Below are 21,874 nucleotides of genomic sequence, written 5' to 3' on the forward strand. Positions count from 1 at the left end.
AAGATGCTGCTTCGGGCGTTCTGGTGCTCTATTTTCTACAAGTTCGACTGGAGCTCGCCAGCCTTGTGCACGCGCCGTATCTTCCGGGCCGTTTTTTACAGCAGTTAGGAAGAAATGGACGGGATCACCCTTCTATCCATAATCTACTATCCCGTATACGAATACTCCACCTGAAATCCGTACCACCCCAGATTCGTGGGGTGATGCCTTTTTAAAATACATAGATCGTGCCTATAACTTACTAGGCGAGACTTTTCTAAAATTTGTCCTCCACTTTCTTTCTTCTCTTTTCTCTTTTTCTATGACTTAGCCTATAAGTTCTTTTGTTTTTTTTAGCTTAGATTTTCACACAAACAAGTAAAAAATGAAGGTCAAGTCAATCTATAATGTGTTCTCCATTTTTATTTACAACCTGTATGCTTTATTTTTCATGCAAAACTTCCACGTAAGAAACTGTCAGGTCTTAGGCGCCCTTTTTCTAATTCAACGCAGCACGTCCACATTTCCTCCAATTTTATAAACATCAGGAATGTTGCTTAAGTTTAGTCAGTTCCTTAGCTTTATAGATTCTTTTCTGCTCTTTTATATCCCTTTTCTTCTGCAAATTTCTATTTGAGAATTTTCGAATGCGTAAAATTTATGGCAATTCAAGTGCACTTATTCCGCTTTGAAGTTTTCACTGGCGCTACCTATCACCTGTTCTTCGTTTTTCAGTCACACCCATCATTTTCCACAGTTTCTTCAAAACATTTCATTAGTGTTGATAGTGGTTCTCCGTTCCTCTGTAACTCTTTAAAAAAATAATCAAGGAACAGTTCATAATTTAGGTGCATGACTCCTTTTTTTTTATATCATTCTTCTTTAATTCCTTGATTAACACTATCATTTGTACTCTCCTCTTACCGTGGCTACTGTATTTTATCTCGGATATAATATCTAGCAGTTTAAAAAGGAATCCAGTGAAAATCTTCGTTCGATCAAAAACACTGGCTCTACAGTGTGTTTTATTTGCATAAAATCGTGCTTGAAGTTTCGTACGACATGATTATTACAGAAGATAAGCGTTTGTTTGCTTTCTAATTCTTTCACCGCATTTTTTTTTTGTAAGAGAGACTCAAAAAAAGCAATATTTTCTCCGGGGAACTGTGTACTGTCCAAAGATCCATTTGAAAGCGCAAAAAAAATCTTGGGAATTGTGTGATTTAAAAATTCGTCATTTGAAATGTTTTCATTTCAAATGACGAATTTTTAAATCAGTGGTGCAAACTTCTTTGCACTGGAACTAAAGGAAAAGTAGAAGGAAAAGTAGAAACATGCTTCTTCTGACTTTGTGCCCTCTTCAAATAACTCGGAATCCAACTAATATTTTGTTCTGGTAATTTTTTTGCAACCACTTGTAAGAAACTGCCAACTATAACCGGTTGGGAGAATTCTGCTTTTTACAGTCGGCTATTCACCAACTTCCCTCGTGTTGACTTCTTGTTTCAAAGAAGGAGTTGCTCAGAAAGCATAGATTTTCTTTCCAACGAATTTTGGCATGTGATTTCTAATGTATTCTCATACATTGTGTTTCTTGAATCTGTGGGTATTGTAAAAAAAAAGTAGGTCGAACGTTTCCGAGTATTGTCCAGACGTCGTAGGAAATTCATCCGACGACCGTGACTAATGCTATAAGACGGTGGTTATCGGATTTTTTAATGTTCGTGTTCCTAATAAATCGCTTGGAATTTCACAATATCCACGATATTTCTATCGCCGCTATAATCGTCCTCTGCACGGTTGCAGCTGAGCTGGAAAAAAGTTTCCTCTATTCTCTTAGACTGTAACCCGTAAAGAACTGGATGTAGGTATAGTACTGTTTACATCACTAGGAACCGAGGCATTTTTAACTTTTCAATAACATATTCACTACTTTTTCTCAATGTATTTTCTTGTTCTCGCAGGCGCCATAATTATCCAATTTTAGAAGTTGACAAACACAATTACACGACGCTATCGAAAAGTCTGCATTTTGAATCTCACATGTTCAGTTTCTTCAACCTTCTCCTAGACCTGTGATAGTATCCAAAAAACAAGGATATTCATTTATTCATCTACTTATTTGAGAACTACCGTAGGTTTTCCATAAAACAGAAACCAGAAAAAATAGAGCTCACTAAAATTTTGCCCAAATTTTATACAGTTATGTTGGTCCTTTTAGCAAATTGTCTTGCTTGTTGACAGGTGATTCCTCTGCTGCAGAGGCGAGAGATCCTCAGGCGGAAACCTTTCCCAAACCCAGGACGCTACAGTAGAACAGCGGTTACCGGGGCTTGGGCGATCACCTTAGCGCAGAACGGACGAGTCCGTCTTGAACTCTGGACAACTCCGTCCCCTCTCCCCGTTAAAGGGATCTGCTGTATCCTTTGCTTTCCTTGAACGGCTAACCAAAACCACTAAGAAAGAATAAGGACCAATTGTACCGAGTTGAAGTTTAAAAAGGCATATCGACGGGGAAAATATCTTCCCGATTTTCCAATTTTCCAATTTATTATTTATTTGAAGCAGGACTTGCTTGATGCTTGGAAATAAACCATTAGGTTCTGAATTTTACGACCCATTTCCTCTTTCTTTCCTCTCCTTCTCCATCCTTTTTTCTCTTGGTCTTAGTCTAGTTAACCGAAACTTAAAAAGTCTCTACACTCGTGTTGTTTCAGATGATGTGGTCATCGTCTAAAGAAGATTCACTAAACATTCGCATAGAAAAAGGAGCTAAACCAAGGCTAAAACTGAGCGAGGACAAACGGAATGTGCAGGTAAGTGTAGGACATCATCTGTAGTTCCAGAAGAGAAAAAAACGGAAATAAAAGAGGATTTTTCATGATTTCTATAAGATTATTCTTCTGCTACCATCGATTTCAGGTTGCTGTACCGCTTGACACATTCGTGAACTATCCGTTGCAACGTGTCGAACTTCACGGCGGGTACTACCTAGTACTACAACGTCTACAGCAACAATACAAAATTATCGTACAGCATGGGGTTTGTTGTGCATTTTTGCGTCTTCTGTAGTGTCATTTTCTTGAAATTGCTTTTTTTGGGGGTTTTCTTTATTTTCAGAATTTTTCTACGCTGATTGTAAAAAATCGCAAGCTTTAATCTTTCTTTAAAAGGAATATTTTTCACTATATCTAGCAATTGTACAAGCAAATTTCTCTCAATTCTTTTCCAGTTTTTTCAGCATGAACGAAAACCAGAATTCGTGGTTTATGCATCTGCACTCTCCCATGAGAAGGACATCAAAACGCAAGTGAAAGAAATGAACACAAGGATTCATCAGGTAAATTTTTTCGAACTGCACATAATTGTCTACGGTACATCGTAGCAGCTCTGGATTGAGAAAAGAAATGTTCAGATTGGAATCGCTGGTCCAAATCTGGATGTTTTTGGAGCGCTCCGAGTAGCTCGACTAACTCTGGAGGCCACAGTCGGAACGATGCACGTGAATGCGAAAATAATGGCAGATCGGCTGTCGTTACATGGTCAAAACATTGTCGTAGCGCCTGAAGCGCTTATCAGTACGGATCGGTTTACGGTAAGCTGAAAGAAGTAAAAATAGACGGGAAGATGAAAAGTACCGATGCTGTACATAGGTTATTGGCCGTAAACTACAACTGGATGGAAGATGTTTCCCGAATGAGACATCGGAAAATCGAAGAATGACAGTTCGATTGGATTGTAGCCTGGTACATGTTGGCGTGGATGGCTGTATTGGAGAATCCAACGATAAGGACACAATCAAGACATCCAAGGTTTGGAAAGTAGACATATGCCTAACCATGGAGATTCCCAACCCGTTTCTTTAGCGTGTGCCCCAGGCACAAATCTCGGCTGAGAGCCTTAATCTGACCGTGACCGGCTCTCTGGCGAACTATGGCAAGATTTTAGCCTTAGACAGAATTGAACTTATTGTCGGCGAGCACCTGCTCTCGCTCTCAGACGGCACCTTAGACAGCGCAGGAAGAGGTGAGCTCACCTCACCAAGTTCATCCATCGATAATGATGCAGAGAATCGCCTGGATTTCAGGATATGATGCACTAAAACAGATCCGTGGAGTCCGAAATCAAGTTGAATGCTCACCGAGCTCAAATAGCCTGCACTCCGCGATCAGCTCACAAAACGCGGACGCCGTCGCCAATCTGATAGAAAAAGGCGTCGATGTAAATGATAAGGTTAGTGGGTTCTCTGCTCCGCGAGTGCAGCTGTTTCCAGGAGAGGAAGGAAAAAAAACAATCATAACTTTCTTCTCCTCTCATTACCTTTATGGTTTGGGGTATCTTCTCCATGGAAGAAAATTACTCACAAAATTCAGCTCTTTGCTGTTAGCATTTAAATTAGGAATTGATTGGAGAGAAATTTAAATTCCACACAGATCTTCTGATCTATCACAAGGATAAATGTAGTAATTGTTGATCTCGTAAACAATTCCAGAATTTCCTTTTGCAAGAATGCGTCGCAGTCATTTCCTTTTGCAAGAACGTCTTGAAGATTTCAGTTTTCTGTTGCTGCATGTAATCCATATTGTTGAGGTCTTTCTTAAAGGTCCGCTCAAATACTCTCACGCTACGACAAGCCGCCATCAAACAATACCGTGAAAAACGTGAACAGTCTACCCTGAATCGTGTTCGTGAAAGGATCACCCTAATTAACGCTCTACTCGCTGTCCACGATTGGCGACGTGGATCAATCCAGGCGAAGGCCATCCGTGCCATAATCAACAAGAACTGTGACGACTGCGCTCAATTCAACGCCAGAGAGTTGCACATTAAGGTTAACAATGCAGTATGTTGCTTTTGGACGAGTTTTCCGCCTAATTCGATTCTTTCACAGGTGGGCGGATCGGCGACGGTGGAAGCAGATTCGATCTGGAGTAGCACGTATGTGGAGCTGGACGCTTTGGCCGCGGTCACGATCTGCGGTCAGGTGAAGTTCACGTCCTTAGTTCTAACCGCTGGAATGGCGGTGACTACCACGGCGGATGCGATAGTAGCTTTAGAGCTGTTTGGACGACTGAACTGTGGAAGGTTAGTTCACGTTGCCAGTGGTATCGTGGATAAAACTGTCACAATTGCCCGCTCAGATATTCTTGCGATGGAATATGGACAGTTGGAGAGAATTTTGTGCTGGATGCACGCGAAGATGTCCAGTTTGGATCACATTCGTACGTTGAGACGGAAAAGGTGAGCTGTACGGGTTGCATCGAGTATGAAGCGGTGTGCGGACAAGGAAACGACTATTCATCTTGTGCGCACAGCGGTTTTTCATGCTGTTAAAGGCAGCGTACCACGAAATTGGTACGGGAACCTCAGGGAAAACGCAGAGTGCATGTGGTGGATCATGGAAACGAGCGTGGCTCCGTTAAACCCCCACAGCAATCCTAAAAACCGCATTTAGTTCCTACGAAGTACGTTAGAAGGCGCAACTTTGCGCAGGCTACGATCCACTCAGCAGTCTACTCATTTAGTTTTACTTGAAGAGACGATTGAGGAGACCTGATTGCTTCTCGACCGCTCGCTCGTGGACGCCCTCGGTGGGGCGTAGCGGTTAGAAGCGCGGTGAAACCCTTGCTGGCACCTCCTATCGCTGCAGTCCACCGACGGTCCCACCTCGGTCCCAACTGCCACCCCCGTAGCGCCTTTTTGAGCACGTACGCAAATGCACTACAACTACGCTCGTGATTCATATCGTTTTGACTCGACTGGACAAAGGTGGCGCGTGGGAACTGATTTCTTAGGAAAGAACCCGTCTTTTAAGTTGTTTTTTTTTTACGAGGAGTAGGGGGATGAGCGGACCTAGGCTCGTTTCCGCAATCTTCAACCCGAACTCTATATTCTCCCTGAGGTTCCTTCACCACGTCTATTCCGTGATACGTTGCCTTTAAGGGATGTAATGTTTGTCAGGTGGGGCCAATGCAGCTATACCCAATAGGAGGTTGCCGAGACCCCTATCTTTTCCACATAACACTGTGGAGTGTAGATTCGCCAGAAATACTTCTCTCCTGCATGCCTTCTGCCTCTCAAAACAATAATCATCTAGATGGAAATGGTATCCGGATGCGCTTGCGTAGTTGACGGATCATGGCAGATTGGCACTTGTTGGGCGCTGGTCGAATCCAAATTGACTATAGGTGCCACGGCTAAACTTTTCATTGAAGAATCGGCTACAATAGGAGCATTAGGGTAAGGCGTTATTCTTTTTTGGACCAATTACCCCAGTGCTCTGTTAAAGGCATCAGTCCACGAATCTGAGGTGGTACGGATTTAAGGTGAAGTGTTTGTATACGGGATGGGAGACTACGGAGAGGTGGGTGATTCTGTCCATTTCATCCTAATTGCTGTAAAAAACGGCCCGGAAGATACGGCTTCAAGTGTTTTGGCGCACTATTTTCCACAGGGAGTTCGAGTGGAGCGCGCCAGTCTTGCGCGGCGCCGCATCTTCGGGGCCGTTTTTTACGGCAATTAGGAAGATATGGACGGAATTACCCCCCTCTCCATAGTCTCCCATCCCGTACACGAATACTCCACCTGAAATCTGCACCACCTCAGATTCGTGGGGTGATGCCTTTAATCACTATTCCAGGCTAATGTGTCATGGATTCTGTAATATCACCGAGACCTGTGATCTTCAACTGAAAGACTCCGCCCATTTCTTTCATTGTTCCAAACTTGAATGCCATACACTGAAGTTGGCGTGTGAATTGCATTGCACCTTAGGTGGAACCTGGATTGCCGACAGCATGAATGTGAGTTATGGATTTGGTTCAAGAGTTTCTGAGTAGTCGATAAGTTGAACGAACGAGTATTCGGTTTTTTCGGATACAGATTTGAACTTACTCAAGTTCACTACTCCAGATTAGCGTTTTCTGTACAAACAGTATTTAGATCAGGGAAATTTCTGTTTAGACCAGGGAATTTCCTTTTTTTTTAGATTTTTGATTTTGTTTTTCAAGTATGCGGTATTAGAATGCGGTATTAGAATGTATTTTCACTTTATTAGGGGACTGACTCGATTCGATTCTGTCTAAACTAAGGAGAGGTGATTAACCTATGCAATTTTTAGATTTACGTACGTCACGACCTCATCACGACCTCCACCGGAAAGGCGGCCGTATTCACTAGCGCCAACCTAACGGTGGGCTCCTTCCGAAATGATGCCTTGTGGCAGGTTAGCTGCAAATATTTCTCTGTTGCTTTTTAAAATAAACAATAGACGAATTTCTGGGTCTCAAACTTGGACGAATACTCTTCTAGGTCTAATAAAAGTGCCGGAATAGAACTTTATCTAATGTTTACCAGCAGCATTTTCGTTTCAGGTTGAAAAGGACTGTCACATCATTGTGGGATGCATGGAACAGTCTGAAGATGGTACGTTGTTCGTGAAGCAAACGCTTGAAATGCATATCCATCGTGATTCTGTGGGTTGTTTTGCCGGACGAATCGTTTGCAGTAAGCTGGACATGAGGTACGTGAAATTACGCGAGCACCCCCGCCATTTCACTCCGCTACCCGATTCAGATGCCTTCGACGTTGTCAATACGATGGTTACCTAAAAGCTAACGAAGTTGAAGTGTATCTGCCATACATGGATGAATCACAACTAATCGTCACTGGTCAGATGGATATCCTAGTATCACCGTTGACACTTAAAGGAAATAGCTCTTTCTTTAACACAACACCAACCACACCTCATTCATTCCCAGCGTTCATACTCGACGGGCGCCTAAATGCGCACGCGATCATCGCACCATTCCTAGCTGTAGAATTCTCACCGGATTCCTTGGTGAGACTACGCGGCATAGTTTCGGCGACACCAGCGGTTGACTTTAATATTCTCGTATCGGCTGGCGCACTGACAACAGGAAAGAACTGCTCGTTGCTATCGATGGGCAGCGATCCGAGAGCGGAAGGAATCATCTGTGCGTCCACATTCTACCATCAAGGTCAAATCCGATTCCAAGCCGAAGACGTGCATATTTTAGCCGGAGCACTGGTTCATAAGGGTAGACTGACAAATTGCGAGCATAAACAGAATCACGTGAAAAATTGTCACATTGTCGTCGAGGAAGTGTTCCTGAATGAGGGTACATTAGCCTGTAATGTGCTGAACATTACTGGAGACGGTGTGCTGGAAAATAGGAACAGAATTTTTGCCGTAGACACGATGGATATACGTTTGGATAACTTCCATAATGATGATGGACTTATGGAGTCGAAAAATTCCATAAAACTGTTGTCGGCCACGAAGGAATGGACGAAACTTAGCGGATCCATCAAAGCAAAGAAAGGATTCGATCTTTATGCGAATAAGTTGGACATGGCTCTGAACGATGTCCATAAGCTCATCAACGAGAAGAAACTCTCATTTTCGGCAAGAAGCGATCTCATCATATCCACTAACATTTGCGACGAAGTCAAAGAGTTTGCCGTCGGTTGTGCTGCTCAGAATTCTGTCGCAATCAATGCGGCAATGGAATTAGATCGTCTCGAGGTTCTACTCGGTGGTGATCACACCAATCCTGGCACGGTAGTGTTCAAAGTCACGGATAAGGCCGATATTAACATAAATACGCTTGTCGTAAACGGAGCTGCCAATCATTTACTGATCGTTTTGGACGGACTACTGAGATGTAGTCGGATAAGGGTCGCCGAAACATTCAAACGAGTTACTGTAGCAGGACAAGGCAGCTTGGACAGTCGCCTGATATCAGCGGACGGCTCAAATCTTTGCTTCAATGTCTACCAAATTTTCCGTACAAATGAGATATTTTGTCGTAACGTGATTGTGGAGAAAGATTCTTTGCTGAGACTGAAACCATGCGAAGATCATGACGTCACTGCGGTCTCTTGCGAAAAGATGCTCATCGAGGGAACAGTTTTCGTCGAGAACAAGCTTCTATTGGTTTCTAAAAAATCTGACACATGTGATCTTCAAATTCGTGGTCCAATTATAGGAACGGCTCCTGAGAGTGAAGTAAGCATTGAGAGTACACGAGTTTCCATTTCTGGACAAGTGGCAAATTTGAAACTTTTGGAAATTTATGCCCGCGACACTATGCATTTCTCTATGGCAAAGGTGAAGAACATAAAAACTGTGGCGATTGATTGCTCGGAGCTGGTGGTGAACGGTGACCTCGAATCGTGCGGCGAATTTTTGGCAAAGGCTGACGCCGCCAATTTGTCGGGCTCGTGTACAAGTTCGGGTTTGAGTGGAGTGCTCTCGATTTGCTGCAGTTCCCTGCAGTCAAGCATGGACGTGAAGAATATCAACAAACTCGCTTTCGCCTGCAGACGAGCAGCAGTGCTCAGAGGCACGATCCAAGGTGTACGAGATGTTGAGGTGGATGCGAAGTGGATAAATAACCACTCGCACCTCGAGAATTGTGTTGATGTGAAGCTCACCGCTTGGTCCGTACACTGTTCTGGATCTTGCTGTGTAACGCGAATGCAAATTACCACACTAGGCGTGACATTAGTGAATGGTAATGTCAGTGCGGATGTGCTAAGCGTTACTGCACCATTTGTGATTGCAGCACAATCGTCCGCGACACTTTCTTCTAATAAACTGGAGATAAATTCGTTATTTTTATGTACAAATCAGGATCTACAATTAACGGGCACTAATTATCTCTGGCTGATCTTCGAAGAAATGGTCTACAGACCGAAATTAACGCCTACTCAATCGAATAACTGGAAGGACACGGCAGCAATGATGAAGGATCGCTTCAGTAGTCCAACTATCGATGTCGATGAAGTGATTGTCGGCTTAAAATATCTCAGCGATCTTAACGTAACTAAGGTCGAGTTGGATACGGAGAATGTGATCTACGAGGAGTTGTGCAAAATGACTCAACGATTCGATAGCAGCCCTGTTAGCCTGTTCAACACTGCCGATTTGGTGGCGCTGATCTACAGTGGACGATCCGCCTTCGCCGTATCGACGACGGAGAAAAGCGATGAGAATGGGAAGAAAAGGAAGAAGAGTCACGGTTGGTTAAAGGTTTTTTTTCCTTTCTCATGAAAATATCTTTCTTGAATCTATTAATTATGTCCAACATTTATTATTTGTAGCTATTCTTCCTTTTAAGTTTTATTGAGATTTGTCTCCTTGCGAATTTTCAGTGGTGTGCGGTAGCGAAAAATTTTCATACAGGTTCGCATTTCGATTTTATAAGGCAAGAAATGAGATAGTTAGGTGCATAGCATCCTGGAGTCGTAGCCCTTGCTAAATTACTAGGGATGATGGATCAGATTGATCAAGACATTTGTCACTGCTGGTACGTTACGTTCCCCTGAGAACCAAAACGGGCGTTCGGTTGAGGTAACGCATTGGCTAAGAGAGTACGTGTCAGAAGTAGAGCGTGAATTACTGAAGCGGAAGTGTAACGGTCGTAGGACAACTTAAAGGTAACTCGCTCATACTCGCAGTGCATACTCCGAACTCCATATTTCAAATAGTTTTGACGTTTCTGAGAAACCTGTAGGAGAATATGCAATTTAGGGTGTAGATGACGTTGCCTCAGTCAATCCCCTCCAATCATCATTAAAATCGTCCGTGGGCGAGCGCTCAAAAATCAAAGAGGTCTCCTTATCGGCCTATTCAAGTGAAAGCATTGAGTGGGCTAGTGAGGGGACCGCAGTGTGCACGATGTGCCCCGTATTTGAACGTTCCTCGCAGGAGCAGACGGAGTCCCAGGGCGTTTTCAAAGACGATTGGATAGAATTGAGTGGGGCTCATACTCGCAGTGCATACTCCGAACTCCATGTTTCAAATAGTTCCCGAACTGTTTCGTTGTTTTTAATATCGAATAAGTGGTTCCTACATCCTCCATGCCGGGACCCATGTTTTCTGTTTATATTCACTCAAATAGCGAGGTCTACGACGTAATTCACTTATCTTACAATAATAAAAGTGCCATTAATCACAGCAAAAAAACATTTTCAGTTTATGAAAAGCTGGGAGAGTTTCAAAAAATTTACGATTAAACTAAAACTTGTATTAGTTGTTATCTTATCTTTCAACACATTTCATCATCGAACAACAATCAAAAATCCTTATTTTAGAACCACTGAATGCAACTATTATCACACATAAATCTATACGGAAATGGATTTAATTTTCAGGCAGTTCTCTGTATGAGGGTTTAGTCCAATTCAAGTCGACAAAGTATGGAAAAGAATCGAGAGGATCATCCGACACCGATGTCGGATACGTTAGCAGATCGTCAAGTGAGGAGCTGGATCGATCCAGGTATCATCACATGACATCACATATCACATGACCCATCTCTATCGCTCAATCAGCTCCGTGCCCTGGCATCGCCATTTTCAGGTCACCTCGATCATCGCCTGAGGTGCACAATTGTAGTTTGTTTGCGGACAATCATTTCGATATTATTGAAGAGAAGCTGGAGAATCTAGTGGTTAGCGATGTGACGGTTGAAGAGCTGAACGCATCATTGCTGGAGTGGGTTGCATTTGATCCAGGCTTCGTGGATTTTCATCCCGTTATCCCACAGTTCATGTAATTGCACCGTGTATCCGTGCTGTATCCTAATTCAGGCAAGAAGAACTGGCTGAATTCGAACTTTTGGAGCAAGAGATTGAGGATAGTGAGGACGGTCTCGTAAGGACTGACTACATTATCTGCCGTGACGAGAGAATTCAACTGGCACGGTGAGGCCAGATCGCCCCCTTTGGTTGAGGAAGTCCGTAGATTCAACTTGGATTTTTTTTTACAGGTTACGGCAGCGTGTGTTCACCTCACAGCCACCACGACCGCGACCACAATTCCCAATCACAAGAATCCCGTCCTCAAATGATTTGGTTATGAAGAGAATGCAGGTAGGAGATGGGTTTGCAAGACGTTTTTCTTTCTTTATTTATTTGTTATGAGAGTATCCTCAGTTTTGTTCATTCACTCTGACCAAATTTTAGGTAAAAGCTACCCTTTCTAATCTCGACCTCCGTTCTTTTGGAAGTGAGACGTCACTGGTGTCATTGGACTTCTCAGCGGCAGGTGAAATCGGTTCGCCAATGCATTTCGCTGCGAGTCCATTCCAGAGGTATGCTCCTGAAGAAAAAGACACCACTTTTGGGAGCTTTGCAGTTACCGATTGGGTAACAAATTATAGGAAATGCTTTGTATGCAACGATAGTAGCCAGGAAAAAGAGGGAATCAAACTGAAAAAGGCCGTAAAGAAAGCTTTTTTACGTACTGAGCCAATAAAGAACCAATAAAGAATCAATAAAGAACCAATAAAGAACCAATAAAGAAAGAAGAAAGAAATAAAGATGAGGGGAGAAACGTACGATAATAGGGTAACACTTCAACTATATAGTATAAGGTGAATTTCATCGTTTATAAGAGGGAAAAGGCGTGACGTCTGTGTTCGAACGCCTCTGTTTTCAATAAGAAACTGTCAGGGTTCTATAATTTGCTTGTTAGAAGCAGGTTGTCATTTCACCGGCTGCATCAACAAAACTCGTCAAAATAGAACGAGTTGCCAACGAGCACAATCATTTCAGGACTCCTATGAACCTGAGCGTTGTATAAACTTAAAGATGATCTAATTTTTTTTCACTTTAGGTCTCGTATTCCTCGAGGATCATTCCGAAGTCCACGAAAAGCAGTGGTAATCTAACGATAACACCTAACACCTAGCGAAGATGATCTGAACTTTGTCGTAACATCAAGAATCATCGTGGATGTACCATCGTCCAATGGCATGGTTATCCTCGGCGTTTAATGACTGCATTTAAAGTTTCGAGAAGCAGTCGTAGTGTTGAAAGTGCTCTGAATTTGTATCAGGAACTCCTATAATGATCTTTACATCTGGTACTTATACATACGTTAATTTGTGATTATTCTACATCACTATCGTCATTATATTTAGTCGCCGTCACTTATGTTTGCCTGTGTGATCGCGACGCGTTGACGCAACGCATGCGATTTTTCGGCTCCGTTTGCGCAGTTTTCTCCGTCTCTAATGCTTCAATTGAAGGCGTATCCGCACCTCCCAGGCAAAAATAGGTATCGGTGCCTACGCTTAACTATTTACCATGTACATACGTAGGTCTCCATCGATACTAATCCAATATAAGTGACCGGCTAATACTCACAAGCATGACAACTAATGCTTAAACTCACCTATATGTCGATGGATTGACTCGACACTCAATCGATGTATCGATCGACGCGATCGACGCTGTTCGGATCGTTCATGCTGGAGCGGTTGTCCCGTAGCTGTTGCATGGATGCTTGTTTACAGAGTCCAAGATCCTTTGTGTTTGTGGATAACTGCGGCATGAATATTGCTCATTTCTTTGGCATAACGTCTACAAGTTGACTGCCAGTCAGTTTTCAGTCATTTTGTGATCGTTAAAAACAAGTTGCCTTTTCACAACTCGTTTTATTTTCTGTACATACGTCTAATTGATTGGTTGTTATTGTTATGCTACGGGTTATGACAATAAAACAAATTTAAACGCTTGTTCCAATGTGCATACGCAATTCATTACGGTTTTTAAGGTACATTGAGACGCCGCACCAAGGCTTCTGCATGTATCGCGCACTTGAAGGTACCAAAGAGAAAAATTTGAATAGTTAAAGCTAGAAGTTAAAGCTAGAAGTTAAGTTGAGTAAAGTAGAGTAAAATGTTGATCGAGTTTGATTTGTCCTAGTTGTCCCAGCCACGGCTAAATTGGGCGTACAATCCTGTATTTGTAACCATGCTGAGTATCAGATTTTCCTCCTGGCGCTTGCTGACGCATTACCCTCCTTTTTAAACAGTTTTTGTGTAATAAAGGGAACTATATAAATACAGTTTGGTCAATACGACATGAAGCACGGACGGTTGCGTAAGCGGCTGCGTTCCAAGCTGCGCGGTGCGCAACTGTCCGTGCTTCATGTCGTTTTGACCCGACTATATGGAATAAATAGTGCAGCAAAACCCGCGGCAAACGTAATTCTGTCCATAAGAGGGTTTTGAGTGTGAAGAGATTTTGAGAACGCAATCAAACGCACACCGGAGATGGGAGTGGCGGACAGGGATGATGAGAGCACTCGGACTAAAATAAAAACTTTGCCGAAGTGATGTGCAATATTCGTCATAGAACCAACAAATCGAACAGTCGCATTCTAAACATTGGAGTGATCAATACGAAATAAAATGATGAAGTACAAGTGTTGATCAATCCCTATGGGGTCTAGGCCTACGCGTTCGCATTCAAGCAGGACCTCGTTTGAGGTTTTTGAAGGTTCGTGCAGCTTTACAATGACCTACGGTTGTTAGGCGATGTGTTAAGTCAGTGTTTTCATCTTAATATACAATTATGTTACCAATGCATCGACCACGAAGAGATGAAGGAGTTGGTTTGCACTGGGGGGATTCGAACTTCCTATCGATCGTATAATTTCAGCAGATCTTCTTACTGGCTGGACGAAAGAGTTTTCTTGGTGTTTTCGAGTTTCTCCAGTTTTTCATCGGTAATAGTCCAAGAAAAATTGTAAAAGAAGTGTTATAACAATCACACAAAAGAAAAAAAGTTATCTGATATCATATCAAATATAAGTCGTCCGAATCGAGTTTTTTTCTCTTGATTCAGCGCTAGTTTGTGGAGCCTATCCCAAAGCACCGAAGTCAATTATTTAAAAGTAATTTTCCTCTCTAATGTGCACTTGTTCAGGGCTACAAAGGAAGTGTTTGTAGATCACGTAGAAGGTGTTTGTTTTGTAGAGCACCCACCTACCTCGTCGATTCTACGATATCTTGTCACTCTGGTCATTCTTCGCATTAGCATTCTGCGCCAAAAACCCATCAGCATCATCAACTGCTACTCACCAACATCAGTAGCTGATGAATCCGAACTGGACGGGTTTTATGAGGAGCTGAAGGGACTGATGAGCACCGAAGTGTTTCTCTACAAATTCGTTGTTCTAGACTCCAGCGCAAAACTGGGAAAGGATACCGAAGAGGAATGCAGGGTCCGAAGATTTGGCCTAGATTACCGCAATGAAAACGGCAATCACCTCGCCAGGCTGTTACCTTCTACTCGCCCTTTTTTTTAATGGGAATTTCATGAAAAAAGAATATATTCGGTGGACATTGGGATCATGGGTTTAATGGCACGATCCGTGCAGAAATTAATCATAAATTCACTGACCTGAGGTGGGTCTACCTGAAGTCTCAGTAGTGTTGTCCTTTTGTAGTGGTTCTGATGTTCGTGCGATATTCGTGCGCAAAATACGACACAAGCACAACGTGGAAAAGCACACCTGTTGTCGGCTAAAAAGAAGGAAGTCTCCTCGGACCACGAGAGGATAGAGAGCCTCTGTTGAACTTTCTAAACTCCGCAACAAAAACTTCGATCGAATCCCGAGAATCCTCAAGAAATCGTCCCATCTTTTGGAAGAAAGGATCTCTGAACACGTGAAGACATCACGAACTGTTCGTATCCAAGATAAATGTAACCGAAACCGAATGTGGGCCTTAGGAACTGCGTGCTGCTGAGGGTCTTATACAACGTGTTCACGAAGATCCTCTTCATGCGCGTATCTAGACGGCTGGGTAAAGCCAAACCTCAAGAATGAGCTAGATTCCGCCAGGGCTCAGCTGCGTGGATCACGTACAGATCGTGTTGAATAGACCCAACCAACACTTTTTTGGTCATGAAGGGAATGTGTCGGGAAAATCGCCTACCCTGTCTTGTCCCAACTCTCGTCAATTGTGAGACTTTGACAGCGCATATGTGAGGGTATTAACCAATTTCTGTGGGTAATGTAATGTACCAATTTGATGTAATGTACCAATTTGATGCAGCTTTTCAATCCCTCGCATTCCCACTGAAAAAGGTGTACGACACGGCGATACTGTGCCCTCGAACCTGTTTGCATTACGACAGATAATGAAGTTCCTTAAAAAAAAAGAAAGAAACAAAGGGCACGTTGATGAAAGATCCCTCTCAAGCCTTTGTTTTGCAGGCATCTCTATCGCGTCTAGGAGGCTACTTACTATTCATAGAGCCCTTGATAGATGTTTTCTGATGTTTTACCTGGACACACAACACTAAGCCTGTCTTCGTAGCTCTGACTTAAGAGAAAATACCCGTCTTCGACACCCAGCCTAACGTACATTGAGTAGGTTCCAAAAGATATTAAGCACCTTTGACGAGATCGACCGATGTGTTCGCTGCAAAAAATGAAAGGACCAGGTGAGCGCTTCGCTGAATAAGGCTCTTCACCGTCACTCAGGAGGCTTGAGAAACTTGAGGACATCTTGAATAACGATGGGGAGAGGAGGGAACGAGTGGTGAAGATGCTGAGTGCGCGTGTTCAGTGAAGATGAGCTATCTAAGTATCCAAGCAAGTCAGTATTCGTTTCTTCAAATCATAAATCAGAAAGGAGTGCTTGTAAATTTTTTTTGCAGTTCTGAAGAACTTCAACACTAGTGTGTTTACCTGGGGATGTTATGCCTCGTTCAAAAAGTATCAAAGTTGGATTCAGTTCTTTTGATCAATGAAAAGCTTGGCCATCCTTGTCTCTAGCTTTTCTCACTGTCTTGGTCCTCTTTTCCTGAATTATTCTTCAAGTTGCCGATTTCTAAGAATGTGATCATGAGTGATCATTTCACTACGACCTAATGGAGATTATCTCAAAAGGTTTCGTTTGTCATAAGTTTGTACATTCATCACATTTTTATGTATTTTTTCACTTTTTAAAAAGTGAACAACCCAGCTCACAAAAACATTTCAATTTACCTTGAATTTCCTTTTGACGAAGGACAAACAATTTTTACTTTCGTCTGTTCTAGAGCCTTATTTTGGACGAATGTTTTCTCACCTTTCGGTGTGTGTTGATTATTTCTTTTGTTCTTTTTTCCTCTAATTACACCACAACTTTGAAGTGACAAAAACTAATCGAAGCCTTTTTTTTATGATTTTTGAAATATTACTCGAAAAGATTGGGCTGAGCCGACGTTAATTTATTATAGGCGGTCGTTTTGTTGGCAGCAGCTCCCCAATCGACTCCGTTCACGGACGAAATTCGAACTCGGGCGGTCAAACACGCTTCATTCTATGTTCAAGTGAGTTCAAGAAAAGATGAGCTGAATTTTTCCCTGTAATCTCAAGGAAGGTTCTAGGATGTCTCAGTTAAGTCTCCTCACTCAGATTTGATAACTGTTCAAGTTCATCTAACATTTCTAAATTGTGTAAAAAGAGAAGAGAACGATTTGTTGAAAAATATTTTCTTATCTTCTGGATTGTTTAGAAATAGGAACCTATAGGATACATTGAGATGAGTAGATGAAGTTGATTTTTTAGAAGTTTTCCAGGTGCATTAACGGAAAAGTGATTTCTCTGTTTAAGAAGTCTTGCTCTTTTTTTGTATTCCTTTTTGCACCTGCTTTAATAGTTTTGTGATTTTTTAGATCCAGAAATTTACCCGAATATCTCTTTACGATATATTTTGACACAATCCATTATAGAGGAGCTCGTTTTTTGTATAGGTGTGTGCAAATTTCTTCTGAATAGCGGAGCGGAATTTTTTTCGTAGCCGAAAAATGTGAGTGTCCCACGTGAAACATGAATTTCTTTGAATTTCTAGCCTTGATTGTGTCATTATGGAACGGCCGAGCAATCTGATGTCGATTTGCTCCTCGAAGCCCTTCTGCGACGAGCTTCGCCTTCACCTCTCCATCTCGTTCCAGAAACTGATTAGTATGCACATAAATTAATCAAAGTGTGATAATCTTATCGTCCTCCAGGCTTCATGGCATCCAAAGATTTTAGCCTCGGCGTTTTCATAGCTGAGACACAATAAATAAGTATTCATACATACGTATATTCTGAATTGAAGTGAACGTGGGGGCGCATCCCAAGCGGATTGATTAACGCCAAAAACTTTATCCTTTATCCTTCATACGTATGTGCATCTAGCACTGTAATGACAATTTTTTCTCGGTAATTTTTTCTTACTTTACAGTTAACGCCGCATACTAAATTCGCATTTCACACTATCGAGGATAAATTAAGCGGAATAAAGTTATTAAAGACAACAACTCTGCTTTTCCGCTCATTCTTCATTCTCTCTGCATGTACTGTTTTATTTTGTTTTAGTTTTTAATCTTTTAATTTTTAACGGAAAAATGCAATGCTCTCTGGAGAAGACATCACAGGTTGCAGCATGATCTTTTGGATAGCCAGTCACGGAATCAACTATGGACAAGAAATCCCTGACTCGTTGGTGGATCACTCGGTTGCGGACTATTATTACGGGAATATTCGTTCTCGTTGAGTATGGGCATCCTTATCGATTGGACTGAAGGTAATCTGTTTCTCAGTCGATTTTTTCCTGCTTTTTTCTTTTCTGAAAAAACGGCGCTTCTCTGAACTATGCGTGTGAGAAAGCGGTTTTGCGTTCAGAATCTTTTCGTCCCGTAAAATTTACTCCGTGATTTTGCTCCGACTTTTTGTTTTGACATGATACGTTTTTTCGAATTATTTTGCGCCGCCAACTTTAACAGAATGTCATTCACATCTGCTATCGTTTGAAGTGTTTACTGTTGTGTTTAAGCGATATGTTCATTGATCAATAATTCTAGAATTCTTTCGGTTTTCTCGTAAACGAACTGTCGTGTTCTCAGATACTTTGGAAATTATTCATTCGTTCCCGTCACTAGTGCTATTTTGTACCTTGGAATCTCGCATGATCACAATCTTACCTGATCGGTCAGCTGTTGCACTGAGCATGTCGTCGTTATCCAGAAATAAACGTTCTCGCTGGAATCTATTTGCTAGAACTCCACTAAATGAAGTATTTTTCTTTTATTTCAAGCTGTAATAGTACGTTTTGGAGGCAATTACCTACTTCTTCAATCGAATAAACTCGATTTTGTTCTATTTTGAAAATTTAGATTCCAGCTGAGAGCAACTATTTGTATTCCTGAGAAGAAACTTCCTCTCTCTTAAAGTTCTCTTAAAGGCATCACTCCACGATTCCGAGGTGGTACGGATTTCAGGTGGAGTATTCGTATACGGAGTGGGAGACTATTGAAAGTGGGGTGATTCCGTCCATTTCTTGCTAATTGGCGTAAAAATGACCCGGGAGATAGGGCGCGTGCACACGGCTGGCGCGCTCCAATCGAACTCGTTGTGGAAAATAGCGCGCCGGAATGCTCGAAGCCGTATCTTCCGGCCGTTTTTCACGGCAATTAGGAAAAATGGGCGGAATCACCTTCCCCTTCTCCTTAGTCAAGTGCAATTTAAAAATATTGTAATAATTCATTTGTTGACAGTTACTTATTCTTTACGAAAGTCACAGTAGAAACACAGCGAAGAGGAGTGCTGGAGGTGCCTTCTATGGGTCTGTGCAGGAATCGCGGATGGGCGATGTTCAGCTTTCGTTTTTTTCATTGCTTTCGTTTCCCCATTCTCAAGGTGGTGCAGCTCTTTTCATCCTCTTTCATTCAACTATTTTCATCTCCGTCGAGCATTACCATTAAGCTCTTAGAAGATCTTACAGCGAGGACGAGCAGTTTTTCCCGCTGCGGAACTCTATTAGAATGGGATTTTCTGGGTAGAAGTTTTGTGAGCGCAAGGGCCGCGAGGAATCTAAAGCCGCTTTCCTCCTCTTTCCAGCTATGATGCACGCGTTGAACTCTTTGAATTCCAGCCATTTTTCATTTGTCCCTGGTCATCTGAGTGAATCATTGACGATGCGTGTCTCTGTGTGATCATAATTAGCATTACAAAGAAATCCATTCTCTGGATGATTCAGTGCGGCAGCCAATGGATACTCTTCTCTCCAAAAGTTTGTGGAGAAGACTTTGACGACATTTTCTGTTTTCCAAGGTTGGTCCTGTTCTGCTGGTCTTAGAAGCTCCTCATCGCTTCGAATATCCCATCGGCTCCGCTTCTAGATTTTGAGATTTTGAATCTATAGCACATTCGCGAATTCATGCTATCCTTTCACTTCGTTCAAAAATAATCAGCACCAAGTTTCCACATGACTGCATGACGCACCGGCGTTTCACTCATTTTTGTCGAGTTGAGAGTAACCACAGTGTGCCTCACGTTTCAACTATGCGGGTTCTTTTCACTGCTGACCTAACGCTGCTTTCTTACATTTTTTTTCCAATCTTTTAAAAGTTTCTGATCCCCCATCCGATGAAATTCTTCAGTTGCACAAACACACTCGAACGGAAAAATGCATCTTGGCTGGATAGATTGCTATCTAGCAGAAACTGTTCGCGTAGCAAAGCATCATGCGGGGAAAATTTGTTTCCATTCGTTTTAACACTGGAAATATTTCTACAGCAAACGATTAAGTCCGGCAGCGAAGTTCTGTCGAAGCGACCAAACCAACCAATAAATAATGTTGGATAGTGCGGTTGGAGAAAGAAATCGCCGATAGCTTCGTTTCCGAGAACTTTTCGCTTCTTCTCCAGACATACTGGATGTGGGCTCGTGGATTTAATTTTCAGGGGCAAGCTCAGCTTCTCACTTCATTTTTTTCTTGTGACTCTACAAACTTTTTCCTTCAAATGAAAGTGATTTTCCAACAATTGTTTACAATTTTAATTTTAATTTGCAACACTCACCAATAATTTTTAGTTTCTTTTTAAAATTATACTAGAAGGCGCTCCAAAAGTATGTATCCACCCTGAATCTGACGATTTCACATTTCTCAAAACTTGTTTGTTTCAAAGTATGTATTCAGTAAGAAGAAAATAAACTTCTATTGAACTTTAATAGTCAATTGTGCTAAAATTATTTCTTATCAGATCAGACAGGTCATTATGCATACTGTCGACAAGGTTTTGATCACGTTGTAGTAGATGCTTTCCCATGCATTTGGTGTCGCTGCCTTCGGCTCTACAGGACTGTCGGTTGTTCGAGTAGACGAGTCGAACCACTATCTCCCACATGTTCTCCATAGGGTCACAGTCAGGAGAATACGCCGGAGAGTCTATTGCTTGAATGTGCAGTCGCTGAAACCAATGCTTGGGGGACCTAGGCTCATGAACTGCAACGTTGTCTCGCTGCAGAAAGTGTGCCAGCCGTTTTCTAACTTTCAAAAAGGGAAGAAGACTGGACTATGGATGCACCTTGACACTGCAGACTATCCATACGGTAAGACGGAAAGGCAAGCTTCAACTTACCGCTACTGCAGAAGCCGTCCCATGTCATCAATGAACCGCCTCCGAATTTCCGGCGCAAGAAAAAGCCATGGACGCTTTACGCAGACCTCTCCAATAGTGTCTATAACCATCCGGACCTTCAAGATTGAACTTTTCCTCGCCTGTAAAGATAATCTGAAAATATTAGCTACTAGAACCCACGTCGTCGATGTTACCAGAGAAACCCGCCTTGTCCCACTGTGTTCCATATTGCGCGCAAATTCTAATTTCGCCTGCTTACGGAATTCGGTAAGATGTGGGGCATAGCCTGTCCGTTGATGTTCTGGTTTGACCGAATGGGCCGCCAAATTGTTGTCCTTGAGACAGTTCCCGTTCAATGAAATGCGCACAATCATTCATTGATCCTTACTCGAAAGAACATGAGTACGAGCAGAAACAAATGCAGATCGGTAGCCATGAGGATTCTGGAGGTAACGATTGAAGTATCCGTGCGAACGACCGATCTGACAAGCAGTGGCTCGGTTTGTTCACCCGCATACCTTAAGGGCTCGGATTTTAGCTTTTTGAGCTGGCTTCTCGGTGGAGAGCACAGTTCCGCAAATCGGTATGGTGGTTGTAAGCTGATTATATATGATTTTCCGCCAAAAATGCACACCTTCCAGAGAGAGACTTCGAATTGATCAAAATCTCCTGGTGG

The 21,874-nt window shown here is 42.4% G+C and overlaps 1 protein-coding gene across 1 annotated transcript in view; it reads left to right on the plus strand.

Moving 5' to 3' along the window:
* The window catches only part of RB195_013773 (uncharacterized protein), a gene marked incomplete at both ends in the record, with an annotated part of 44,204 nt that extends 31,524 nt beyond the window's left edge, over positions 1–12,680 (plus strand). The window contains 21 exons of the mRNA XM_013451113.2: positions 2,697–2,795; positions 2,902–3,021; positions 3,221–3,319; positions 3,395–3,574; positions 3,633–3,791; positions 3,846–4,005; positions 4,067–4,212; positions 4,583–4,810; positions 4,871–5,064; positions 5,121–5,220; positions 6,077–6,219; positions 6,620–6,782; positions 7,100–7,204; positions 7,353–7,501; positions 7,555–10,025; positions 11,161–11,287; positions 11,369–11,503; positions 11,599–11,712; positions 11,778–11,880; positions 11,974–12,101; positions 12,626–12,680. Of these exons, the coding sequence (XP_013306567.2) occupies positions 2,697–2,795; positions 2,902–3,021; positions 3,221–3,319; positions 3,395–3,574; positions 3,633–3,791; positions 3,846–4,005; positions 4,067–4,212; positions 4,583–4,810; positions 4,871–5,064; positions 5,121–5,220; positions 6,077–6,219; positions 6,620–6,782; positions 7,100–7,204; positions 7,353–7,501; positions 7,555–10,025; positions 11,161–11,287; positions 11,369–11,503; positions 11,599–11,712; positions 11,778–11,880; positions 11,974–12,101; positions 12,626–12,680 (5,178 nt within the window). The remainder of the gene's footprint in view (positions 1–2,696; positions 2,796–2,901; positions 3,022–3,220; positions 3,320–3,394; positions 3,575–3,632; positions 3,792–3,845; positions 4,006–4,066; positions 4,213–4,582; positions 4,811–4,870; positions 5,065–5,120; positions 5,221–6,076; positions 6,220–6,619; positions 6,783–7,099; positions 7,205–7,352; positions 7,502–7,554; positions 10,026–11,160; positions 11,288–11,368; positions 11,504–11,598; positions 11,713–11,777; positions 11,881–11,973; positions 12,102–12,625) is intronic.
* Positions 12,681–21,874: the final 9,194 nt, after the last annotated feature.

The sequence above is a fragment of the Necator americanus genome, chromosome V (genome assembly GCF_031761385.1).
Source record: "Necator americanus strain Aroian chromosome V, whole genome shotgun sequence".
Taxonomy (NCBI): Eukaryota; Metazoa; Nematoda; class Chromadorea; order Rhabditida; family Ancylostomatidae; genus Necator; species Necator americanus.